Source organism: Triplophysa rosa, unplaced genomic scaffold (genome assembly GCF_024868665.1).
Source record: "Triplophysa rosa unplaced genomic scaffold, Trosa_1v2 scaffold132_ERROPOS191807, whole genome shotgun sequence".
Taxonomy (NCBI): Eukaryota; Metazoa; Chordata; class Actinopteri; order Cypriniformes; family Nemacheilidae; genus Triplophysa; species Triplophysa rosa.
The window spans coordinates 32761-52916 of NW_026634133.1; the positions used below are offsets into that span (position 1 = coordinate 32761).

At 40.1% G+C, this 20156-nt stretch overlaps 1 protein-coding gene across 1 annotated transcript in view; it reads left to right on the forward strand.

Moving 5' to 3' along the window:
• The first annotated feature begins 872 nt into the window (after positions 1–872).
• Positions 873–20156, forward strand: part of gnmt (glycine N-methyltransferase) — a 65951-nt gene continuing 46667 nt past the window's right edge. The window contains exon 1 of the mRNA XM_057326779.1: positions 873–1174. Within this exon, the coding sequence (XP_057182762.1) occupies positions 969–1174 (206 nt within the window). The 5' untranslated portion in view covers positions 873–968. The remainder of the gene's footprint in view (positions 1175–20156) is intronic.

Consider the following 20156-nt stretch of genomic DNA (forward strand, 5'->3'; position numbering starts at 1 on the left):
GTTGGATCAAGTTTTAAACTGTTTATCCAGATCTACAGGAATCAAATCACTGTGTTAGAGAGACAGTATTAATCAGTTTTGTCAAATCCATGCTCACACCACTGTCGGTGAGCACGAAATAGGTAAAAGGGTACAAACAGATGATCTGTTCAAGAATGCAAGTCAATGCCAAAGCTCTACACTACTCTAAGTCCAGACTATTCAGAAAATGTACTGTTTTTTTCAGGATGGATTTTTTTTAAATAAATGAAAAATAAAGACACTTTCACAATTCATGAACATGCTCGGACAACTGGGATTTTATTTTATTGTTAAGAAACTTCTGGGGTAGAAAACATTTGGGTGTATATATATACATAGTGTACATTCTACTTAAAAGCAGCACTCATTTCTACCTAAACATGCCTCTTAATAGTTACCTTAGTAAACAAGAACTAAAAAATTGCTATGAATGTGCTTACCACGTTTATTTGGTAGCCTATATTTTACGTATAGTTTATAAATGTATTTCAATGTTTAAATAAACAGTCTAAGATTGTCATGCTGGGAAACCATATTATAAACTCTCCTGTTGTAAATATATAATTTTTAGCGACCGACGCGTGTAAATTAAACGTTTTTTAGGTCCAAATGAAGTAACCATCCGCATATTTCCTGTAAACATATAAAACACACGTATAGCCATGTAACAACTATAAAACATGGCGAAACACAGGTCGAGGGCTTATCATCCAGTCTCAAATCATCGTTTCCCTATTTCAAGTTATCACACGTCTCGACCAATGATATGGTGGGCGTGAAAATATGCGCACGTCTAATTGGTCAAAGGTTTCTCATTCAACACAGACGTGATATAAATATAAACGTAAACGTCGGAAGTATGGGTAAACACTTTAACAAACCAGGACGAACCTGGAGTTTACGGAAGACGAGCAGCATATTAAAACCACGTGGTGTTACATTTCAGAATGGTGGACAGTGTTTACCGCACACGATCTCTTGGTGTAGCTGCAGTCGGTCTTCCTGACCAGTATGCTGACGGAAAAGCAGCTAAAGTGTGGCAGCTGTATATCGGAGACACCAGGAGTAGGGCGGATGAATACAAGAGCTGGGTGCTGTCCTTGCTCAGAAAACACAGGGTTCAAAGTGTTCTGGACGTAGCCTGCGGGACAGGGTATGTTTATTCCCCTAAAATGTACTATGGAGCTAATTTTTTAAGTGTTTTTATAGTCATGCTGAACGATATGGTGGGATGTTGTGTTATTTGCTCTCTGTGGTCATACACAGATTTTCTGTAGATGACGAATTTACTACTGGGTAATGTGACAGAATGCTCTAATAAAAACAGCATTCAGTATTCACGAATTCACCGCGGCTGTAGTCAACCACTGCACGTGTACATTAATAGCGTGATGAATCAACTTGATTTACATTTTAGCAGATCGCTCTCACTCCCTCTCTGTGTCAGTTCTTTGTCTACTCTGTGATGGTGCAAGTCACCGAAGCAATCATCAGCACAGCGGGCAGCAACAGGTGAAGAGATATTACTCGAAGTTGTTTTCTTGACGAAAACAGTCAGTTTGTAAGAATGAATCCAAATGGACTTGGTTCAAAGCGGCAACCTACCGTTCCAGTGTGAATTAGAGTTTAAAGCCACAATATGGAAGAATTTTGTTATGAAATATCCCAAAATAACTTGCACAGTGTGATATATTTCATGCAGTTGTGTACTTGCATTATCCCAAATGTTCCCAAGAATGTGCAAATCCAGAGAAATTCCTATTTAAAATAATGACCCGTCCCTTGTCTCCCTTGTATTTGTCGCATATCCGCTTGCTCTGCACTACCCACTACCGTCAGTTTCCGGTTATAGAAACAACGGCAACACGCAAATGCGGAAGTGGTTATACAGCATCTGGGACGCAGCGTCTGTTGTTCTGTTATTATGCATCACGATTAACCCCCCCCAAAAAAAACGTAAACGTAGGCCAAATGAGGCAAGCAGGCTTATGGACAAACGAAGAAATAAAACGAGGATTAATATCGGCGTGGCGTTTTCTAAATGGAGAGAGCTTCGTGACCAACTTGGACTCCATAGAGACTCTGCTCTCGCATGTGTTTTAATAGACGGGTAAGCACATTTTTTTTATTGTACACAAAATACTCATGCACAGATTATTTGAATAGTTATGAATGCAGTTACCCTATGAAATACAGTATAGGTCACCCAAAATTATGTAGCCAATAACGTTACTTGCAAATGCTGTGGGTTCGTTCAAATTTACCTTTTAAACGTTGACTGTATGACTGTTTTAAACAGGTAAAACTGTGTAGCATTACGCTACAAAATCAATTGACAAAGTCCAATATCAGTCACGGGCTAACATAGCATTACAGTCCACGTTTCTTGCAAGCTAATTCATTACGATGACATAAAATAAAATTAATTCATTACCTCGTCCGTGAACATGATGGGCGATCTCCATACGCCTCTGGATGGTGAAAACGACATGTCCCATAATTCCACTCTCCTGCATAACATCATTTAGCTTCGCCTTTTGTTGTTGTTTCGAAAGTGCGCCATCTAACGGTCCAAATGTTCCATATTGTGGCTTTAAAGGCCCACTGTAATGCAATTTTATATGTTGAGGTAATTTCAATTGAAAAATGCAGAGAGCGGGAGACATATCTAGTGGCCCCTCCCCCTTTTAAAATGATCAATAGCATTTTGTTTAAAGCAGGCAGCCTCAGCCAGGCAAAGCTGCATTTAACAGCATGATAGCCACAGTGACAGTAGTGTAAGTCTATTGAAAAGAATAGACAGATAAGTGTTACAGTGATGTGTCATGTTATTTATGTTGGTCAGTGACACTGGCGTTTGTCTTCTCCTTTACCAAGGCTGTGATGATTAACATTCAACATACTAGGGACTTTAAAGGGGTCATGCGACATTTGACTGCGGAAAAATATTTACATTTCAAAATATTACATTTAAAAAGCTTATTGATATCAGCTCGAGTTCATAAGTTCGCCTACCAATGGTATGAGAGGAACACGGCTACACTCTCAACCAAACAAACATTACTAGCCAATCAGAATTAAAATGGGGCGGGTCTTGGTTGCCGGAGTGGAGTCACATTGGAGAGTACGTTAGCAAGCGAACAGTGGAGTCGGCAGGATTGAAAGTAAGTTTATAAAGCCTAAGCGGGGGCAGCTTTTAAGTCCATTATGACAAATGTGACATATGCACAAATTGGAGACTGTGACATAAAGATCGATAAAATTGTGTTGTCATCTAATCATGTCAAATCATCTAATCAGACCTCCGCTTCCACTTCTGCGCATCACACACACGCGCTCATGTGATTGAGATATCAATGATAAATTTCTAAAGCGTCTCATTCGTTTTCAAACTTTTTCGCAGCTTATTGCACCTATCTCAGAGTTAAGTCATAAACATGGTCGGTTTTGTTACAAACAGCAGCCGAACGCCATGACTTTGTCGTCAGCGTCTGTGCACGAGGGCAGCCCAGAGAAACAGATAGGCAGCGTAACGGAAGTCTATTTGAATTACAAACGGAGAGCGTATTTGCAATAACTAATCACATATTTAAAAACTACAATATTAATTTCTCGCTAGAAATGCAATCAGAAGTTGTTGAAAGTGAAAATTAAACTTGTTAAAGTTGAACTTTTTTCAACCTCTAAAGACGCTCTGAGCTGCAGAAAAAGACGCCGGAGCTGGCGTTTAAAAAAAAAAGCTCGGGACGTTTTTGAAAACACGGTTTACACCATAGGATTATAATGTAAAACAGACGCTAGCAGCTTCGAAAAAGAATTCAAGTGTAAACACAGGCTAAGTTTAATATTGATCATTTTTGTCCATATATTAATTTACAAAATGGATCTGCAACTTACTAATGCTTCCTTTTGGAAAGTAATACGAACAAGTTTAAACAGTTCTCAATGTCAATTTCGAGGACAGAATGGCAAATTTCGTAGTTTTTTTTATAGCTAACTGAAGCACACTGTAGGGCCTTTGAAAGACACTGAAATGAATGAAAACGGTTCTTAATGTCAGCTTGCAGGAGAACATGGCAGATCTTGAATAAAGTTTTGCCAAAAAAAAAACTGGAAATACAATCATACATAAAATTCAATGGACGTTAATAATTGAAAATTAATAATTTAGAAGAATATGTCAAAAGAAAAAAGTGTCAAGTAATGGGAGGCCTGTGCCCCTGTAGAGCTTTGAAAATATGCCAATGCTTTAAAGGCGCAGTTCTTGAAAATCAGTGGCCACTAGCGTTGTATTATAGTTTTGCAACGAATCTCCCTTTCGAAGTACGACGGTGGCCGCAACAGTAAAAACAGATGTCGTCTACTGAGACAGCGGATAGCAGTGATACAAGCAACGATGTTTCTTTACAAAGGTAAGGCAATATATTAACGTAATTAATCATTTAACATGTATTCTATTACGAAGTTACTGTTACAAGTCTATAATTAGATATATTTCTTGCGTGCTATCTAGTACACGCTGAGAGTAGTGAAGTAACTAAAGTTAGCTAATCGTAAATAGCAACGCTGTTCAAAGCGTTTGATCTGCCAGTCACATAGGCAGTTAGGTGTAAGTTAGTAGACGTTTGTCTCCCCCTTTGTAAAGTCAGGAACAACCGGAGTACATACCGCAGGGACGGAAAAACATTATTATTCTGAGATTATATGGCCATTTGTATAAAATGCTAACGTTAATCGTTTCAACAAAACAGTTGTTTGGTAAACATTGAAAAAGTGGAAACATTGAAAATGTTGAATTATCTTACCAGTCTAGCAGAAAACAGGCAACTTCGGCGTCGCCTTGAAAACATTTGTCTTTCAAAAGTGCCTTCCATCTGGTAATAGATACACCGATGTTTATCCTGGATTTCTGCCGCCATTTGTCTCTAATTCGTCTGGCAGCATCACGTTTGCGCTTCTTTGACGACGGAGATTCACGCTCTGTCGGCTCTTGTGCACAATACGCATGGTCCTCCATTTTATCAAAACTTCTAAGACAGAACAATCAATTGCTTCAGCTAGACGATGACTACTCCTCCTCTCCGTACTACGACTTACTACTTTGTGCGTCTTCAACACAGTGATGACTGCATGTAAAAAAACACACAAAGAAGACCAACATATACGAAACGCGCTCTGTAGAGCTGTTTGTCCGTTAGTCATTACTGTACAAAACATGGCTGCGCAACATAACAAATTCCATGTAGATAGGCCCGCTCCCTATGTAGATACAACTGGTTTATTCTAAGGTAATAAAAACATAATTTTTCATTACGTAAGGTTTTTATACACATCTAAAGACACAGTTTTGTATGTTATATTGCATTTCTGTTAATAGATCATACAAAACATCCCGCATTGTACCTTTAAAGCACATTTGAAGTTATGGAATTATGCTTTGAAGCACATTTAGAAAAGTTATTGGTGAACATGATTCTAATATTTGAAACTTACACAAGGTAAGGGTGTCAAGACACGGGGTGAGACATGGACAGAGGACCCAAGTGCAGACAGCGGGTAAGGGGTTAACAAACAGACTTTAATTAACAATACAAAACATGAAACAAAAACCCACGATGGGGTAAAAAAACAAAACAGCAAGGGAATAAACAAGAGGTAAACAGGAACATAGACTAACTACACTAAACTAGACAAGACTAACTACACTAAACTAGACAAGACTAAATACAATACTAGACATAAACTACAACTAACTAAACTGGACAACACAGCAATACAGACCGGGAGGGTGACGACAGGCAAACAAGGCAAAATCAACCGACACAAGACAGAAAACACAAGGGCATTAAATAAGAGAACAAATCAAGAGGGAACACCGACAAAACCAAGAACAGGACAACATGATAACCAATACAAAAACACAAGAGTCCAAGGGGGAAGTCCAGACAAGGGCAAAACACAAAAGTCCACACAAGGACAGGATTGCCGATTGCCGTTGCCGACCGGCACACGGACAGGATTGCCGACCGGCACACGGACAGGATTGCCGGCCGATACACGGACTGGATTGCCGGCTGACGCACGGGTTGGGAGGCCGGCTATCACCGGCTGGGCAGGCCTGGATGTCGACGAGACGGGGCGGGAAGTCGGTGGCTGGGCAGCGCTCTCTGGCGGCTGGGCAGTGTTCTCCAACAGCTGGGCAGCGCTCTCCAATGGCTGGGCAGCGCTCTCTGGCAGCTGGGCAGCAAACAAGGACACCGGTGGAACAGGAACAACACAAAGACGGGGTGTCGACTTGACAGGCCTGGGTACCAGCTGGGATGCCGGCAGGGATCTGTGGCAGGAACAGGACACCGGCGGTCTCGACCCTGGAGGGGAACCCAACGACCTCAACCCTGGAAGGGAGTCCGGCGGCTTCGACCCTGGAGGGGAGCCCGGCGGCATCAACCCCTCCCGCTGCGATCCCTCTGTCCTCTGCTGGGTGCTGGGTTGGTCAGTTCATTCTGTCAAGACACGGGGTGAGACATCGACATCTGCCTCATCTTGTCATGTTTTTCTTGGTCTTGTGGCAGAACCATGACAAAAGGCACAGTCCTATACAAAAATATTTTATTCTAATAATCATATGTAGCTTTGCACACTGCTAGCATCTAGAATGATTTTGATCAACATTTTATTGTTCATATCAGAGGGCTCTCTCAACTTCTATCTTACATTTTACTTTTTGTAATTCTACTACTAGATTTTATTTATAGGCGCCTTACGGACACTCAAGGACACCGAACAGCAAACAGTGCAGGCCAATGCAGGTTTTGTAATGTGGGAGTAATATGCTCAGTTATAGGAGTCTGACAGATAATTCGTAATTATAATATTGTTTATATCGTTATCGGAATTATATCGTATTGACCGAAATGCATGAATGTATTTCAATATCAATTTTGGCCATATCGTCCAGCCCTACTTTGTTGCTTTAATAGGAATTTATATTGTTTTCGTTTCACAGTTTGTAGTGCAAAATTTGCCAGTAGGAGTTTAAAAATGGAAAATAAATCTGCCTCCACTAATCAATATAAAAAACGAGCTCAAAAACGTGATCACTTTAGCTTTTTTGAGGGCTCATTTATGCTAACCTGCTTTGACCAACTGTGATCTCATTATTATGTGTTGTGGATGTGACTTGTGCCATATCATCACCATTAATACCTATGAAACTAATTATTAAATTACTACTAGAGCACAAAATAGTCTGTCTGAGAAGCTCAAAAACGGCATGTTACTAGTTAGTTTCAAGGGAAATAATGTTTAAATAATGTTCTTTTTTTGCGTATGTGTCTACTCTCTGCAAAAAGAAAGTTCAGGCTCAGGATATTTTTTGCTTTAACCCCTGTGGACAACATGCAGTGTAGTCGCTGCAATGTAGTCCTCCTAACCTCGGAAGAGACAGTGGTGGATTTATTTTATTTTTAGTGGAAATCTCTCAGAAACCATAAGTAAAAACCTGCTTGTTTGCACGAATCACTTCAAGCTAGAGTGCTTTATCAACCTGGGACAGTACAAGCAGGATTAGCTTCAATGTTGTTCCTCAAGGGGGATCGAGACCAACTGAACAAGACAAAGCTGCCGATGTAAGTAATATTTATCAACAATATGAATTGACGTACATGTACCGTATATATAGGAGAATAACGTTAGCATGTGATAGCGAAGGGAACTAAGTCAGTCACGGACTAAATGGAACATTCAAAGCCAGTATTAAACTTACTCTATATTTATGTTATTTGGCAAATGTGCACTTGGAGTTTAGCTGTATGTATGTGTAATAAACTCAACAAACGGGAAGGAAGGAGGCGGGAACCGGCGAACATTCAAAACATTTAATCAAAAATATACACCAAAATACAAAAGTAACAAGCCGGCAGCCCCTCGCGGACGACTGCCGGCAACACAAACATAAACAAAACTTAACGTATGTCCGGGCCCGGTCCTCTCTCGCCGTATTCTCCTGCCATTCGTCCTTTAATGCTTCCGATCTCCTCCGTGAGAGATACGAGGCAGGTGGCGCCCAGCTGACACTCATTATCAATCGCGTCCCGGCCTCGCTTCCTCCTCCCACGGCTCTCGTCACGCCTCCCTCGTCACAGTATGTTAATACTTTGTGTGCGTTAATATGTTCAGCTGAGGCAAGCTGTTTGTTTCGCTAATGAACAGGGGCGAACACTGCGGTTAGTTTTGTTTTAAACGTCTCAAATCATTTGTCCTTAGGCTGAAAAATCTGTCACAGCATACTAGTTATACTCTCACGTTGTGTGTGTAACATTATAACTTGTCAACGACAAGTGCTAAAATCCACGTAATTCCGCTGAGACCTGCAGGTGCACATTCCGTGGATTTTAGGCAAGCATACACGCACAACGTGAGCGCATTAGGATGTGCTGTTTGCTGTGACAGACTTTTTTGTCTATGGACGAATGATTTGAGACGTTTAAAACGAAACTAACCGCAGAGGAGTTCACGAAACATAATTTAGCTAAACCATTGCCATGGTAGTACTACACGTGTCTTGTGTTGACACGCCGGACAGAATGGGGGTGGGGTGCGCTGTAACTCATTATCATTTAAAGAGACATGCACCAAAACGGATTGTTGTGAGCATACTGTAGCTGTTTTTGACGAAGCAAAAATGGTTTTGTTTACACAGCCATTGAGTGTTTTTAAGCAAAATGTTCCAGACATTTCATGAAGACCCTAATAAATCTTACCAACTTGTTGAAAGTGCTCATCCGATGAATCCTTTAAGACATTAATGTAAATGTTTACACTGTCTGGGTCATCCCATATAGTGCATTATGTTTTTCACTAGTCAAATGACCTGCGGTACGCGTGCGGCACTCTGAAAAGTTGAAATATTCCCATCGCAATGCGGCGTTGACGCACCTAAAAAAAGGTGCACCTGCCGCGTGTATGCATTTAAAATAACGAACTTTCGCGTGCAAAAGACGCGAAATGTGAATCGCCCCTAATGCTAGGTTCACACCAAACGCGAACAATCGTGGGAAAAGTTGACGCAATCTGACAAATATTTTCAACTTTTGCTGAAGACGAGATTGACGCGCAAGTTCGTGTCTATTTGCGTATTTGCATTGACTTTGTATGAAATTTACTAGTGCAAATCGCTTAACTCACATTTTGTGTGAACCCCCATAATGCTGCCTTCACGTGCTCATGGAAGTTTGATAATTCCCACTTCAACCCGGAAGTAACGTCAGGTTTTAGTAACATTAAAAGTATTAAGTACAGTAGATACTCAATTAGAATGATCCTTCCGACGCCGCCGTCTCTGCGGAGGTTCTTCTTTAATGTGTGTTGACTCTTGTTTACCACTGAGTGGCAGTCTATTCACAGATCTTCACCTAGCACGGTCAAGCTCATTGCCTCACTCAGCAGACAGGCAAGAGTTAAGAGGTTTAGAGCAGACAGGCAAGAGTTAAGAGGTTTAGGCGTAAAAGACAAACGCTGTCTACAAAATCAAAGTTAGAAGAACTTAAATCCTCAGGGACTAATAATTATATTTAATACTATAAATACATAATTTCATTTAACAAGGGAAATTATGCAAGAACAAATTTATGCTTTGTTCGGTTTGAAGCATTTTCAATATATAAGAATTGTGTAGGGACAGTTGTTGATTTTTCATTTATTGCTGGGTTGCATACAGAGCTTTAATGTTTGTATTCGCTCTGTGTTTGTGCAAATTGAGAAATATAGCGAGTGAGATAAGAGTGGCTTTGCAAAACTCTGCATGTGTTTGATCGTTGTCACGGTTGTGTACAGAACCCAGATGCAGACAGTTAAGGGTTAGCAAAAAGTACTTTATTTATAAAACAAAAACCCACGAGGGTGCAAACAGGAAAATAAACAAGGAACCAAGGGTAGAATAAAACAGCAAAACAAACAATACCCGCAAGGGAGCAAAACAAGAACCAAAAACTGACACGAACAAGGCTTACTTTTCAGGGACTGGGCAGGAACTAGACAGACAAGGTCATCGGGGAAGATATCAAACAAAACGAACCAGCACGGGACAAGAGGGCCATAAGTAGGGTAAACTAACAAAGTATAATTACTAGGGCTGTCAACGTTAACGCGTTAACGCATGAGATTATTTTTTTCAAATGAAAGCGTGAAAAATATTTAACGCAAATTAACGCAGCATCCGTTTGTTTTGACATTCTTTGTCTAGCGTTACATTATGTAATCACGCTCTTATTCGTGTACAGGCTTTTAAACCACTTAAGCGCGATTTTAAACAGTTGCTTTGACGCGTTCAATGAAGATAGACAGCTTCTAAACTGTGGGACGCGGCAAAACGCAACGCGAGGTCCAGTCTGGTGTAAACAGTCATGGGCTGAAGGCTGCGTCGGTGAATCTCTGTCAGACAGCGCATCCGTGTTAAGTTCTCTTTCGTGCTTGAATGGATAAAACCATACAAGATTATGTCAGAAAGCCCGTTTTGTCTAGAATTTTCTTAAGCAAGACTTCAAAGTGTAAAATAAAATCTTAAATGAATGCAAAGAGTTGTGAAAATGGGAGTGCGGTGAAGGTCAGATCTGCGTACTGAGACAGCTCTTAAAGGGGCCACGTTCTTAAACGTGCTGCTGTGACTCCTGTCACTAACGTTAATCAAAGAACAATGTAAAAGAAGAAATCAATGTGATTTTGTAGCTTTAATGAGAATTCTTCTGCATTTAATTGATAATTTAGCATTAAAGACTGTAAAGTGTTTGAGAACTTCCTTCAATTTCTGTATATTTCATGATAGCTCTCAATTATATTGTTGAATGGCTATAATTAATGTTAAAATAATCAATTTAATAGAGACATCAGTTACAGTACTAATATCAAAATGTTTTCTTTCATTCATAAAATGACTCCGTTAAAGAAATATGTTGTTTCTACTTTGTACATCAATTTGAAAATTAAATGTGAAATTATTAAATTATTAATTATTATTGTTATGTGTGATTAATCGTGATTAATCACAGAAAATGTGTGATTAATCCGATTAATTTTTTTAATCGATTGACAGCACTAATAATTACATAAGACAGGTGACGGGAATCAACACTAAGGGCGAGTTTAACGGGAAACAAGGGGGCAGGGCTAAGATACGCGACCGGAGGACAAGTGGCGCAAAGTCATAACAAAGGCCACGTGTCTCCACACAGAACACAACAAGCACCAAAGACATGGTACTGTCATGACTCTGTCCACAGAACTAGAAAACTCATGACAAGGTGGACAGAATCATGACACTCGTGTGTATTGTGATGCGCGTCATTCATAAAAAAACCCCTAACCCTAACTCTAACATGATTTAGCTTTATTTCCTTTAAAACCGAATGTGCTCTATAGTATCGTTGGATTATCAACATCTATCCCCCATGTAGAATAAATACCACTGCAAACGCAGCTGCGTTTCTCCGATGTTAACCCAGGATTAAGTTATAAACATTCACATATTCATATTGGTAGGCTACATTCACATACATTGGGGATATGTGCACTGTGCACTTGGAATTACTTGCGAGAGAGCGTCTGTAGACAGCGTCACACTGAGTTGCCTGGAGTAACTTTGACTGAAGTGACAACAATGAGACCCATTATTCGAGCGCATAACATGAATAAACGTGCAGTCATAAATTCAAACAGTTAACAATATGGCTCTAATTGGAACTGAATTTAAAATTATATAATTTGAAAGCTGAAAAATTCAAAAGGTTTGAATCTGCGTGCGTTGCATGTTGAGCAAGTGTAAATAAGATCAGTGTGTGTGACGCATCCAACGCCGATGCGAGAGACTGAGACTGGTGCTGTTTGTGAGAATAAAGACACTGTTTCATGTAGGGCTGGGCGATATGGCAAAAAAGTAAACTCGATAGTTTTTTTCTATATTGATCGATAACGATATTTATTTCGATATATGTTTAATAAAAAAACTGTATTTAAAAGAATCTATTTTAAATACAGTTTATTAACAAAAGTTAACCTTTAACCAGTTAAAATTCAATTAAATTAATGCACTGTTGCAACACAGAGGATATTAGGCCATAAACAACATGTACCAGTTAATTAAGTCTCATTTTGACTCAATTGACTCGTTAAGTAAAGGGAGTGTTCATTCAGTACATTCAACCAATGAAAGGGCTCCGTTACTGTGTACATTCGAACGCTATTGGCTCAGCACCTGCGCACATACATAATGCTGCAATAATATCTTGCTCGAGTAGTGGGAATCCATTCAATGCATTCAGTGAACCTTAGTCTTTCAAAGACATCTCACATAAACTGTAGCACATTTCTTTAATCATGCAAGCATCTTACATACAAGGTTCACATTTTAATGTGCACACAAACTCACTTCATTACATCTCTAATCTGTACAGGGCAGCGCTGGTTTGTTTCATATGCACCAGCTCATGTTAGCAGGTATGTTAACGATGGATATAAAAACGTTTGTGCTTGAGTTTCGAAGTAACTTGCAATTGCGCCTCAAGTTTGTTTTGTTTAACCGGCGATTGCGAAAAAAATAAGACACTTGAGAAACCGCGTGATGACAACTCAAGGTTAGTTTCACCTTTGTTTCCGCTTCCAGTAATGTTTTCCTCCTCATGTTGAGTTTTCTTTGCCAAGTGCAGTATGAAATGGACTTTGTGCTTTGACGTGCATGATAAAAGCTGCACGCTGACTGACTGTTGTTGCGTTTATTTCTGCGTTCTGTTAGACTGTAAGATTAATCCATATCGAGTCAAAATGCCAATAGCTTATCATCGTTTTTTAAATACATTCTATCGCGATTCGATATGATATCGTTTATCGGCACAGCCCTAGTTTCACGTGTCATTTGTTCGCGTTTGAGGATTTATTTCAAAATCAGATTTGAAATGAAGCAAATACATGTTGTGCGGGAATTTCTTGCATTATTAAAACTAGACTTGCGGTAATGACTTAAATTATCCGCAATCCTGCGCCGAAATTCAAGCCCTGATTGGAAACATGTTCTTCCCTGCTCGCTGCCATGTTGTTTGTGTATCTCTATGGCAAACACGCGGGGGAAGGGCTGAGCCCATTCGTTACTACGGGAGCGTCGGCGGATGTTAAACCCGATTTTCATTCAAACAAACAGATGTAAATTACACATTCGAGTAAATCGATAAAATCGATTTATCGCCCAGCCCTACTGTCTTGACTAGTGTTGTCACGGTACCAAAATTTCAGTAGTCGGTACCAATACCAGTAAAATTCCACGGATCTCGGTACCAATTTCGGTACCAAAGCAAAACACCAGTACATGCTAATTGAAACACAATTTTATTAATAAAGCTCATTATTAATATAAATGTATAGAAAGCAATGCCATTTTGTATACATGAAGTATACAAGTTAATTGTTCCCGAAACGGTTGTGTGCTCACTGGGGTCTTTCGGACGTGATGAGATCAGTAGATAGCCACCTGAACCGCGGGTTACATAAACATTGACGAAACATTGTTCCCTATTGATACTTCACTCATACTGCGTCGCAGGACGCTATGGGAAAACTCCTTTTTCTCCGATGACTGAAGCTTTACAATAACGCAGTGAATACTGCACGGCCATTGGTGCGTGCAAAGTAAAACTTTGAGCCAATGGCAGCGAAGCTGCACGGACCATGGCGATGGTGCCCGCCAAAATGGGCGGGGCTTATGGCTATATAAGCAGAGACATCGGCGTAGGGTCCTCAGATTTTTTCTCCTTCAGCGACGATTTCTACCTCGCTACTCGGACTGATAGCTTCGCCGTCGGAAAAGCATTGCAGCGGACTAGACCTCTCTGCTCAGCGATTTCGCTGGTTTTCTCAGCAGCGCTGGTTCCTGTTCCCTACCGCCATCCGGCAAGCTCTAAAACCGCAAATTTCCTGCGGCGTTGTTGCNATGCTGATGAACATCCTCCTCAGTCTGCTGCTGTATAAGACAAATAGAATAAACTTCAGTAAGTCAACTGACTGAACAAACATGCATATGCAATATTAAAACAAACCTCAGTTTTTATACTGCATTTACACAAGATTACTTACATTAAGGTAACTGTATATTAAAATAATAAATGCAACAGATATATTTTTCTTTAGTTTAAATGTGGCTTTTTAAACCTAATAGAGTTATCTATCCAAGACATACACATTGCTAGTCATACAGTTAGTATGCTAGTTTTCTAGCACATAGATTGCAGATAGGCCTATATAAAATAGGTACTGTAAACCCCATCCTGTCCTCCCATTTATTTTACCCCATTACAGTTATAAAAGCATTAAATGGTTAATAAGGACACTTGACTGGATTAGCATTGGCGCTAACAAATTAACACGAAAACAGGGACGTTTATTTTAACGTAACCTTTAATTTAACATATGATACAACATTCATAATGCAAACGCGAACAGAATTTGAAACTTACCGCTTGAACTTGTTAACTTAAATCCAGATGTTTCCTCCTTTCACAACAAAACTCTGTTCGTTTTCTTCGTGATATGACTTTAATCTGAAGTATTTCTGTGCGCATCTCTTGTGGACCGGAGCCGCGCTTATCCGCTCATCACGTCTTGTTGCGTCTATGAAAAGTTTCCGACTGACAACCTGTCAGACAGAGCATCAGTACCCGGTTGACCCGGTACGTCGGTGGTACCGGGTCTTATGAAAATGAGGTACCGACAACTTTTTTATTTTTAGGTACCGTCTTGGACCGGAAGTACCGGTACTTTTGACAACACTAGTCTTGACAGTGTCTGCCCTCTTACTTCTATGCCTGCACGTGCTACACCCTCTTGCCCCTGGCTTTCTGAGACTCTTTGCGACCATCAGACCAAGCTAAGGGCTGCGAAGAGGAAGTGGCGCAAGTCTAGAGACCCTGCTGATCTCTCAAAATATCAAAAACATCTTAAAGGAGACATCAGATTAAAACCCCACTTTTTCTGTGTTTAAGTGCTATAATCGGGTCCCTGATGCATCTAGCAACCCAGAAAACGTGAAAAATAAGAACCCAGTAAGTTTGTTTTGGTGTGCCTTTCCCTGAAAGCTTGTGAGAAATCGAGCTGTTCAGATTTCGCTCCGATTGTGACGTCCAAAGCGTTATTCTACACAGTTCCACCCACCGTGCTCCGCCATTGTTGTTTTCACAAGCGACAGCGGTGTACGTGATGCCATGGCTAAAGTTTGTGGACAACATGCAATGTAGTCGCTGCACAGAGTCCAAACCTATAAAGAGGCAGGAGTGGATTTATTTTCTTTTTAGTGGAAATCCATCAGAAACCATAAGTAAAAACCTGCTTGTTTGCGTGAATCACTTCAAACCGGAGTGCTTTTTCAACCTGGGACAGTACAAGCAGGATTAGCTTCAAAGTTGTTCTTCAAGATGGATTGAGACCGACTGAACGAGACAAAACTGCTGATGTAAGTAATATTTATCAACAGTCTGAATTGACGTAAATGTACCGTATATATAGGAGGATAACGTTAGCATATGATAGCGAAGGGAGCTAAGTCAGTCACGGGCTAAATAGAAAATTCAAAGCCAGTGTTAACTTACTGTATATAAGTGCAGATGGACACTTGAAGTTTAGCTGTATGAATGTTAATACATTATGTGCATTAATATGTTTAGCTGCGGCAAGCTGTTTGTTTTGCTAATGAACGGGCAAACACTGGGGTTAGTTTCGTTTTAAACGTCTCAAATCATTTGTAGTGATGGCCGGTTCGCGAATGAATCGTTCATTTGAACCGGTTCTTTTTAGTGAACTGGCAAATCGGACTGAATCGTTCGAAACGGTTCGCGTCTACAAAAAGCATTTATCCACAAATTCCTTCAGTTACTCACTTTTGACATGCATGAAAACCCATCCGACTCTAAATAAACCAGCCAGTATCAACGACTTTTCAGTAAATCCAACAGTACACTACTACACTCTGAACTGAACTGTTAAGCACGAGCGGAGAAGCTATTCAAGTTATAGCTAAGCTAGCTGATATAGTGAGCATGCGTGCAGTGGCGTGTTCTATCGAACACTCCGCCTAGAGCGATCCTCGTTCTCGATTCAAGAATCGGTTGCCACAGTTTTCGGATCACCACTGAACCAACCGAGAGCTGTCTTTCGGACACGTCCGATTTGTGAACCGGTTCAACCGGACAACCGGTTCAACATATAAGAAACTATATTTGGAACATAAACATTTGAACACAGATCACACTTTTTAATGGTCATATATATTTGTACAATCATATTCTTTATATTAATGTTGCTTAAAATGCATTACAGAAAACGTTTGTGCAGTTGTGCTTTTATGTTAATTATTGTAAAGGTTAAAAATAATTGTTTGTAAAAATCTTGTTGAAAGTGCTCATCTGATTAGACCTTTAACTCCTTTGCTACTGATATACACTGACCAAAATTATAAACGCAACACTTTTGTTTTTGCCCCCATTTTTCATGAGCTGAACTGAAAGATCGAAGACTTTTTCTATGTACACAAAAGGCCTATTTCTCTCAAATATTGTTCACAAATCTGTCTAAATCTGTATTAGTGAGCACTTCTCCTTTGCCGAGATAGTCCATCAACCTCAAAGGTGTGGCATATCAAGATGCTGATTAGACAGCATGATTATTGCACAGGTGTGCCTTAGGCTGGCCACAATAAAAGGCCACTCTAAAATGTACAGTTTTATCACACAGCACAATGCCACAGATGTCGCAAGTTTTGAGAGAGCGTGCAATTGGCATGCTGACTGCAGGAATGTCCACCAGAGCTGTTGCCCGTGAATAGAATGTTTATTTCTCTACCATAAGCCATCTCTAAAGGCGTTTCAGAGAATTTGGCAGTACATCCAACCAGCCTGACAACCGCAGACCACGTGTAACCACACCAGCCCAGGACCTCCACATCCAGCATCTTCACCTCCAAGATCGTCTGAAACGAATCGTTAACAAAACGAGTAATCACGGCACACATTGTGCAACAAATAAATATGAAACAAATAAGAAGGGAATACGAAATGAAAAAGGTTTACGTTAAATAAATAAATAAGAAAGGAATACGAACGAAAAACATTTATGTTAAATAAATGGCAAAGCACCGGCTTTTGAAAATTTGAACAAAAATTAAATTAAACTTAACTGGCTCTTGATGACAGTGCTTACTGCTTACATATTCTACTGCATGTTCTTTGACAGAAAAGCCTCCGACATCATCTTGTCAGTCAGCACTTCACTCTCCTCACATGACGAATTAAATCGGACTCCTGCTGCTGATCTTTGCTGCGACAGTTGTTCCACTTACGCTGAATGCAGCAGCCGCGTTCAGATGCGCAACTGTAGTTTGTCTTAAACTAAATTAAGTGATTTATTACTAAAAAAATTCAAAATTACGGTAAATGCCACGGCGTCACTGTCATTCGTGTGGGGTATCCCTGCACGCCGCTGATGGTCACGGCGAGTGCGTCTCATGCTTGGGAGTTTCCCACGCTCAAGACGCGCTCAGAGAGATGGAATGCCCTCATTGCGAGAGCATGAGTCTCTCCTCTCTGCGCTCGCGGATAGCTTTCTTCTCAGAGAGCGAATCTGCTTCTCGATCCCTCCCGCTTCACTCTACGGAGACGAAGCAGCGGGGTAGAACTAAGCGCTCGGGGAAGCGCGAGCTCACGTCCCCTCGGCGTGCCTCGCCCTCTCCACAGAGACAAAATTCGCCGGTTCGTTTTTCCCAGGCCGACCAGCGTCCGCCGGCATCTGCCTGCATGGTCTCGTTTGGCGGAAGCGAATTCGAGGAAGACGACAGCATGTCGTTAGCGGCTTCAGATGGGGAGGAGCTGTCGGGCTCGGTTTTCGACCCTGCCCCCCTGCCGTCTATAGAGCACAGCGAACCCACGCCGGGTCTGGATTCCGAGCTTTTTCGGGTCCTTACTAACTGATCATAAACAACACGTTTTTTCTAATGATTAAATTATTACTTTAATATGTCCTGCATTTGGCTCATGCTCTTCCTATAACGCTTTTTTGTTATATTATACATGGGAATAACTTTTGATCTTTAATGTTTTGCCTCCTGTCATGTAATAAAGAATTTGTCACATTGAATTTCACTGTTTCACAGTATAGTACATGTACTGAATGTGCAAACTCTCCCTTTGCGCCTCCTGGCGGAAATTTCGGGAACTAGTTTCACATGTAAATGATTTTTAACTACCGCCCTTCCCCATCGGTGGCACTCAACGCGGCGATATGGGCATTGTTGTAATGATTTAGTAGCATTAAAACAGTATAAGCATCTGCTAACATTAAAAGAGCACTGTTCCATAAGTTATTTCCAGGTTGAAGTGGGAATTATAGAATTTCCGACAGCACTTGAAGACAGCATAACAAGCCCCTCATCTTATTAAGGAATGAAAACGTATAGTATAATATGACTTTTTATAGTCGTGGTACATTAGTGAAATTTTACACGTTTGTTTCATTAAACGCTGCTTTGAAGCGCTCGTTGTGTTGTGCTGTTAAACAGTACCTGATTCTGTCAGCAGGTGGCACTGTTTCAACAAACGTCATATATTCATAGTGGTTCACTGAATATAATAATTTTCATATATAATAAAACTTGCGCAAGCCGACGATTATGAAACACAATAAATGCGGTGCTTTTGTGGATGCCTGCTGTTTGGGAAACACAGTAGTGACAGTTCTAAGAGGCAATTACAGAATACTTTGACGACTTTGCTCAGGCATTTAAGAATGACCATCACAACATTTCTGATGCTGTGTCACAAGATCAGTAGTCTGGTTAGTCAGGTTACAGTCTCATAGTGCAGTTACATGACTTTTGGAGGAATTTATTCGACAAATTCGCAAAAAAGAAAAACCACCTCAAGCGAGCATAAAAACTTTTTTGCGAATTAAGGGTTTTTAATTCGAAATTTGCCGTTTCCATCACTCGTTTCTGATGCAAAACTTCAAAATGCGAATAAAACAAGAGTGATTGAAACTAGACATATGTGATGCGATCTGGGAAAACCCGTCGGATGTCGCGCTGGGACACCTATCAAAGTAAACCACATAACATGAAGAATGAAGGAGTGTTAATGCATATTTCCCGCCAGTCCTGCGTAAACTACGACATGCAAAGTTTTTTTATACAATGTTTTCGTGAGATGACAGAGCTCCCCGTCTGCAGCACCGGGAGTTATCTGATCGCAAAACATACAAGGGATGATCAAAAGTCCAGACACTATGCATGCACATGATAAACAACGTAAAACTTGTTTCACTGCTTATTAGTTGTTATCCATAATGTTTGCTCCTTGTGTAGTGATAATGGCAGAGCTCTCATTCTTTAAGTGTGCCCGCACAATTTTCCTTACTTTCGTTTTATTCAAACGGTTTTATACAGTATTTTTATAGACTCAAGTTCAGCGTGATGACGTCACGAACATACTACTTACCACGTAAAGCCACCTTGCACTATAGTGACTAGGGCTGTCCACGATTATGAAATTTGATTGACGATTAATTGTCTAATAAATCATTGAGATTATGGCGATTAATTGTCTGTTTTTGAGCTTTGACATTGAATTCTCATACATTTTTGATTCAGCGATTGAAACGACCATATTGTTCTGAATACAAGACTATGTTTTTTTCTTGGAAATACATCGGAAAAAATTGGGTCATCATATATTTAAGGTTTAGGCTTTTACCTGTCAATAATACAACCACCAAATACTTGTAAATGAAGTAAATTGATCAGGTGTGAATTGAAGCCACCATTAAAATACTATCAGTCATAGAAAAGCTTCTAGTCTGTTTTTTTCTCACTTGCAAGACTACAATAAAATTTTACTTGTGTGTTAATGAAATTTTGGTAGACTGGTTTTCACACTGAGATTTGCTTAAATAATATTAAATTGTACTGCAGGTAATTTGTATATGTTTTTTTTTTTTTTTTAAGTGATTGTGTTGTGGTGGTACATTTTACAAGTATTACCATGCTTTAGTAACAATATATACACTAAAATATGCAATATGCAGATGCACTACAGCTCCCCCTAGTGTCTTCTATA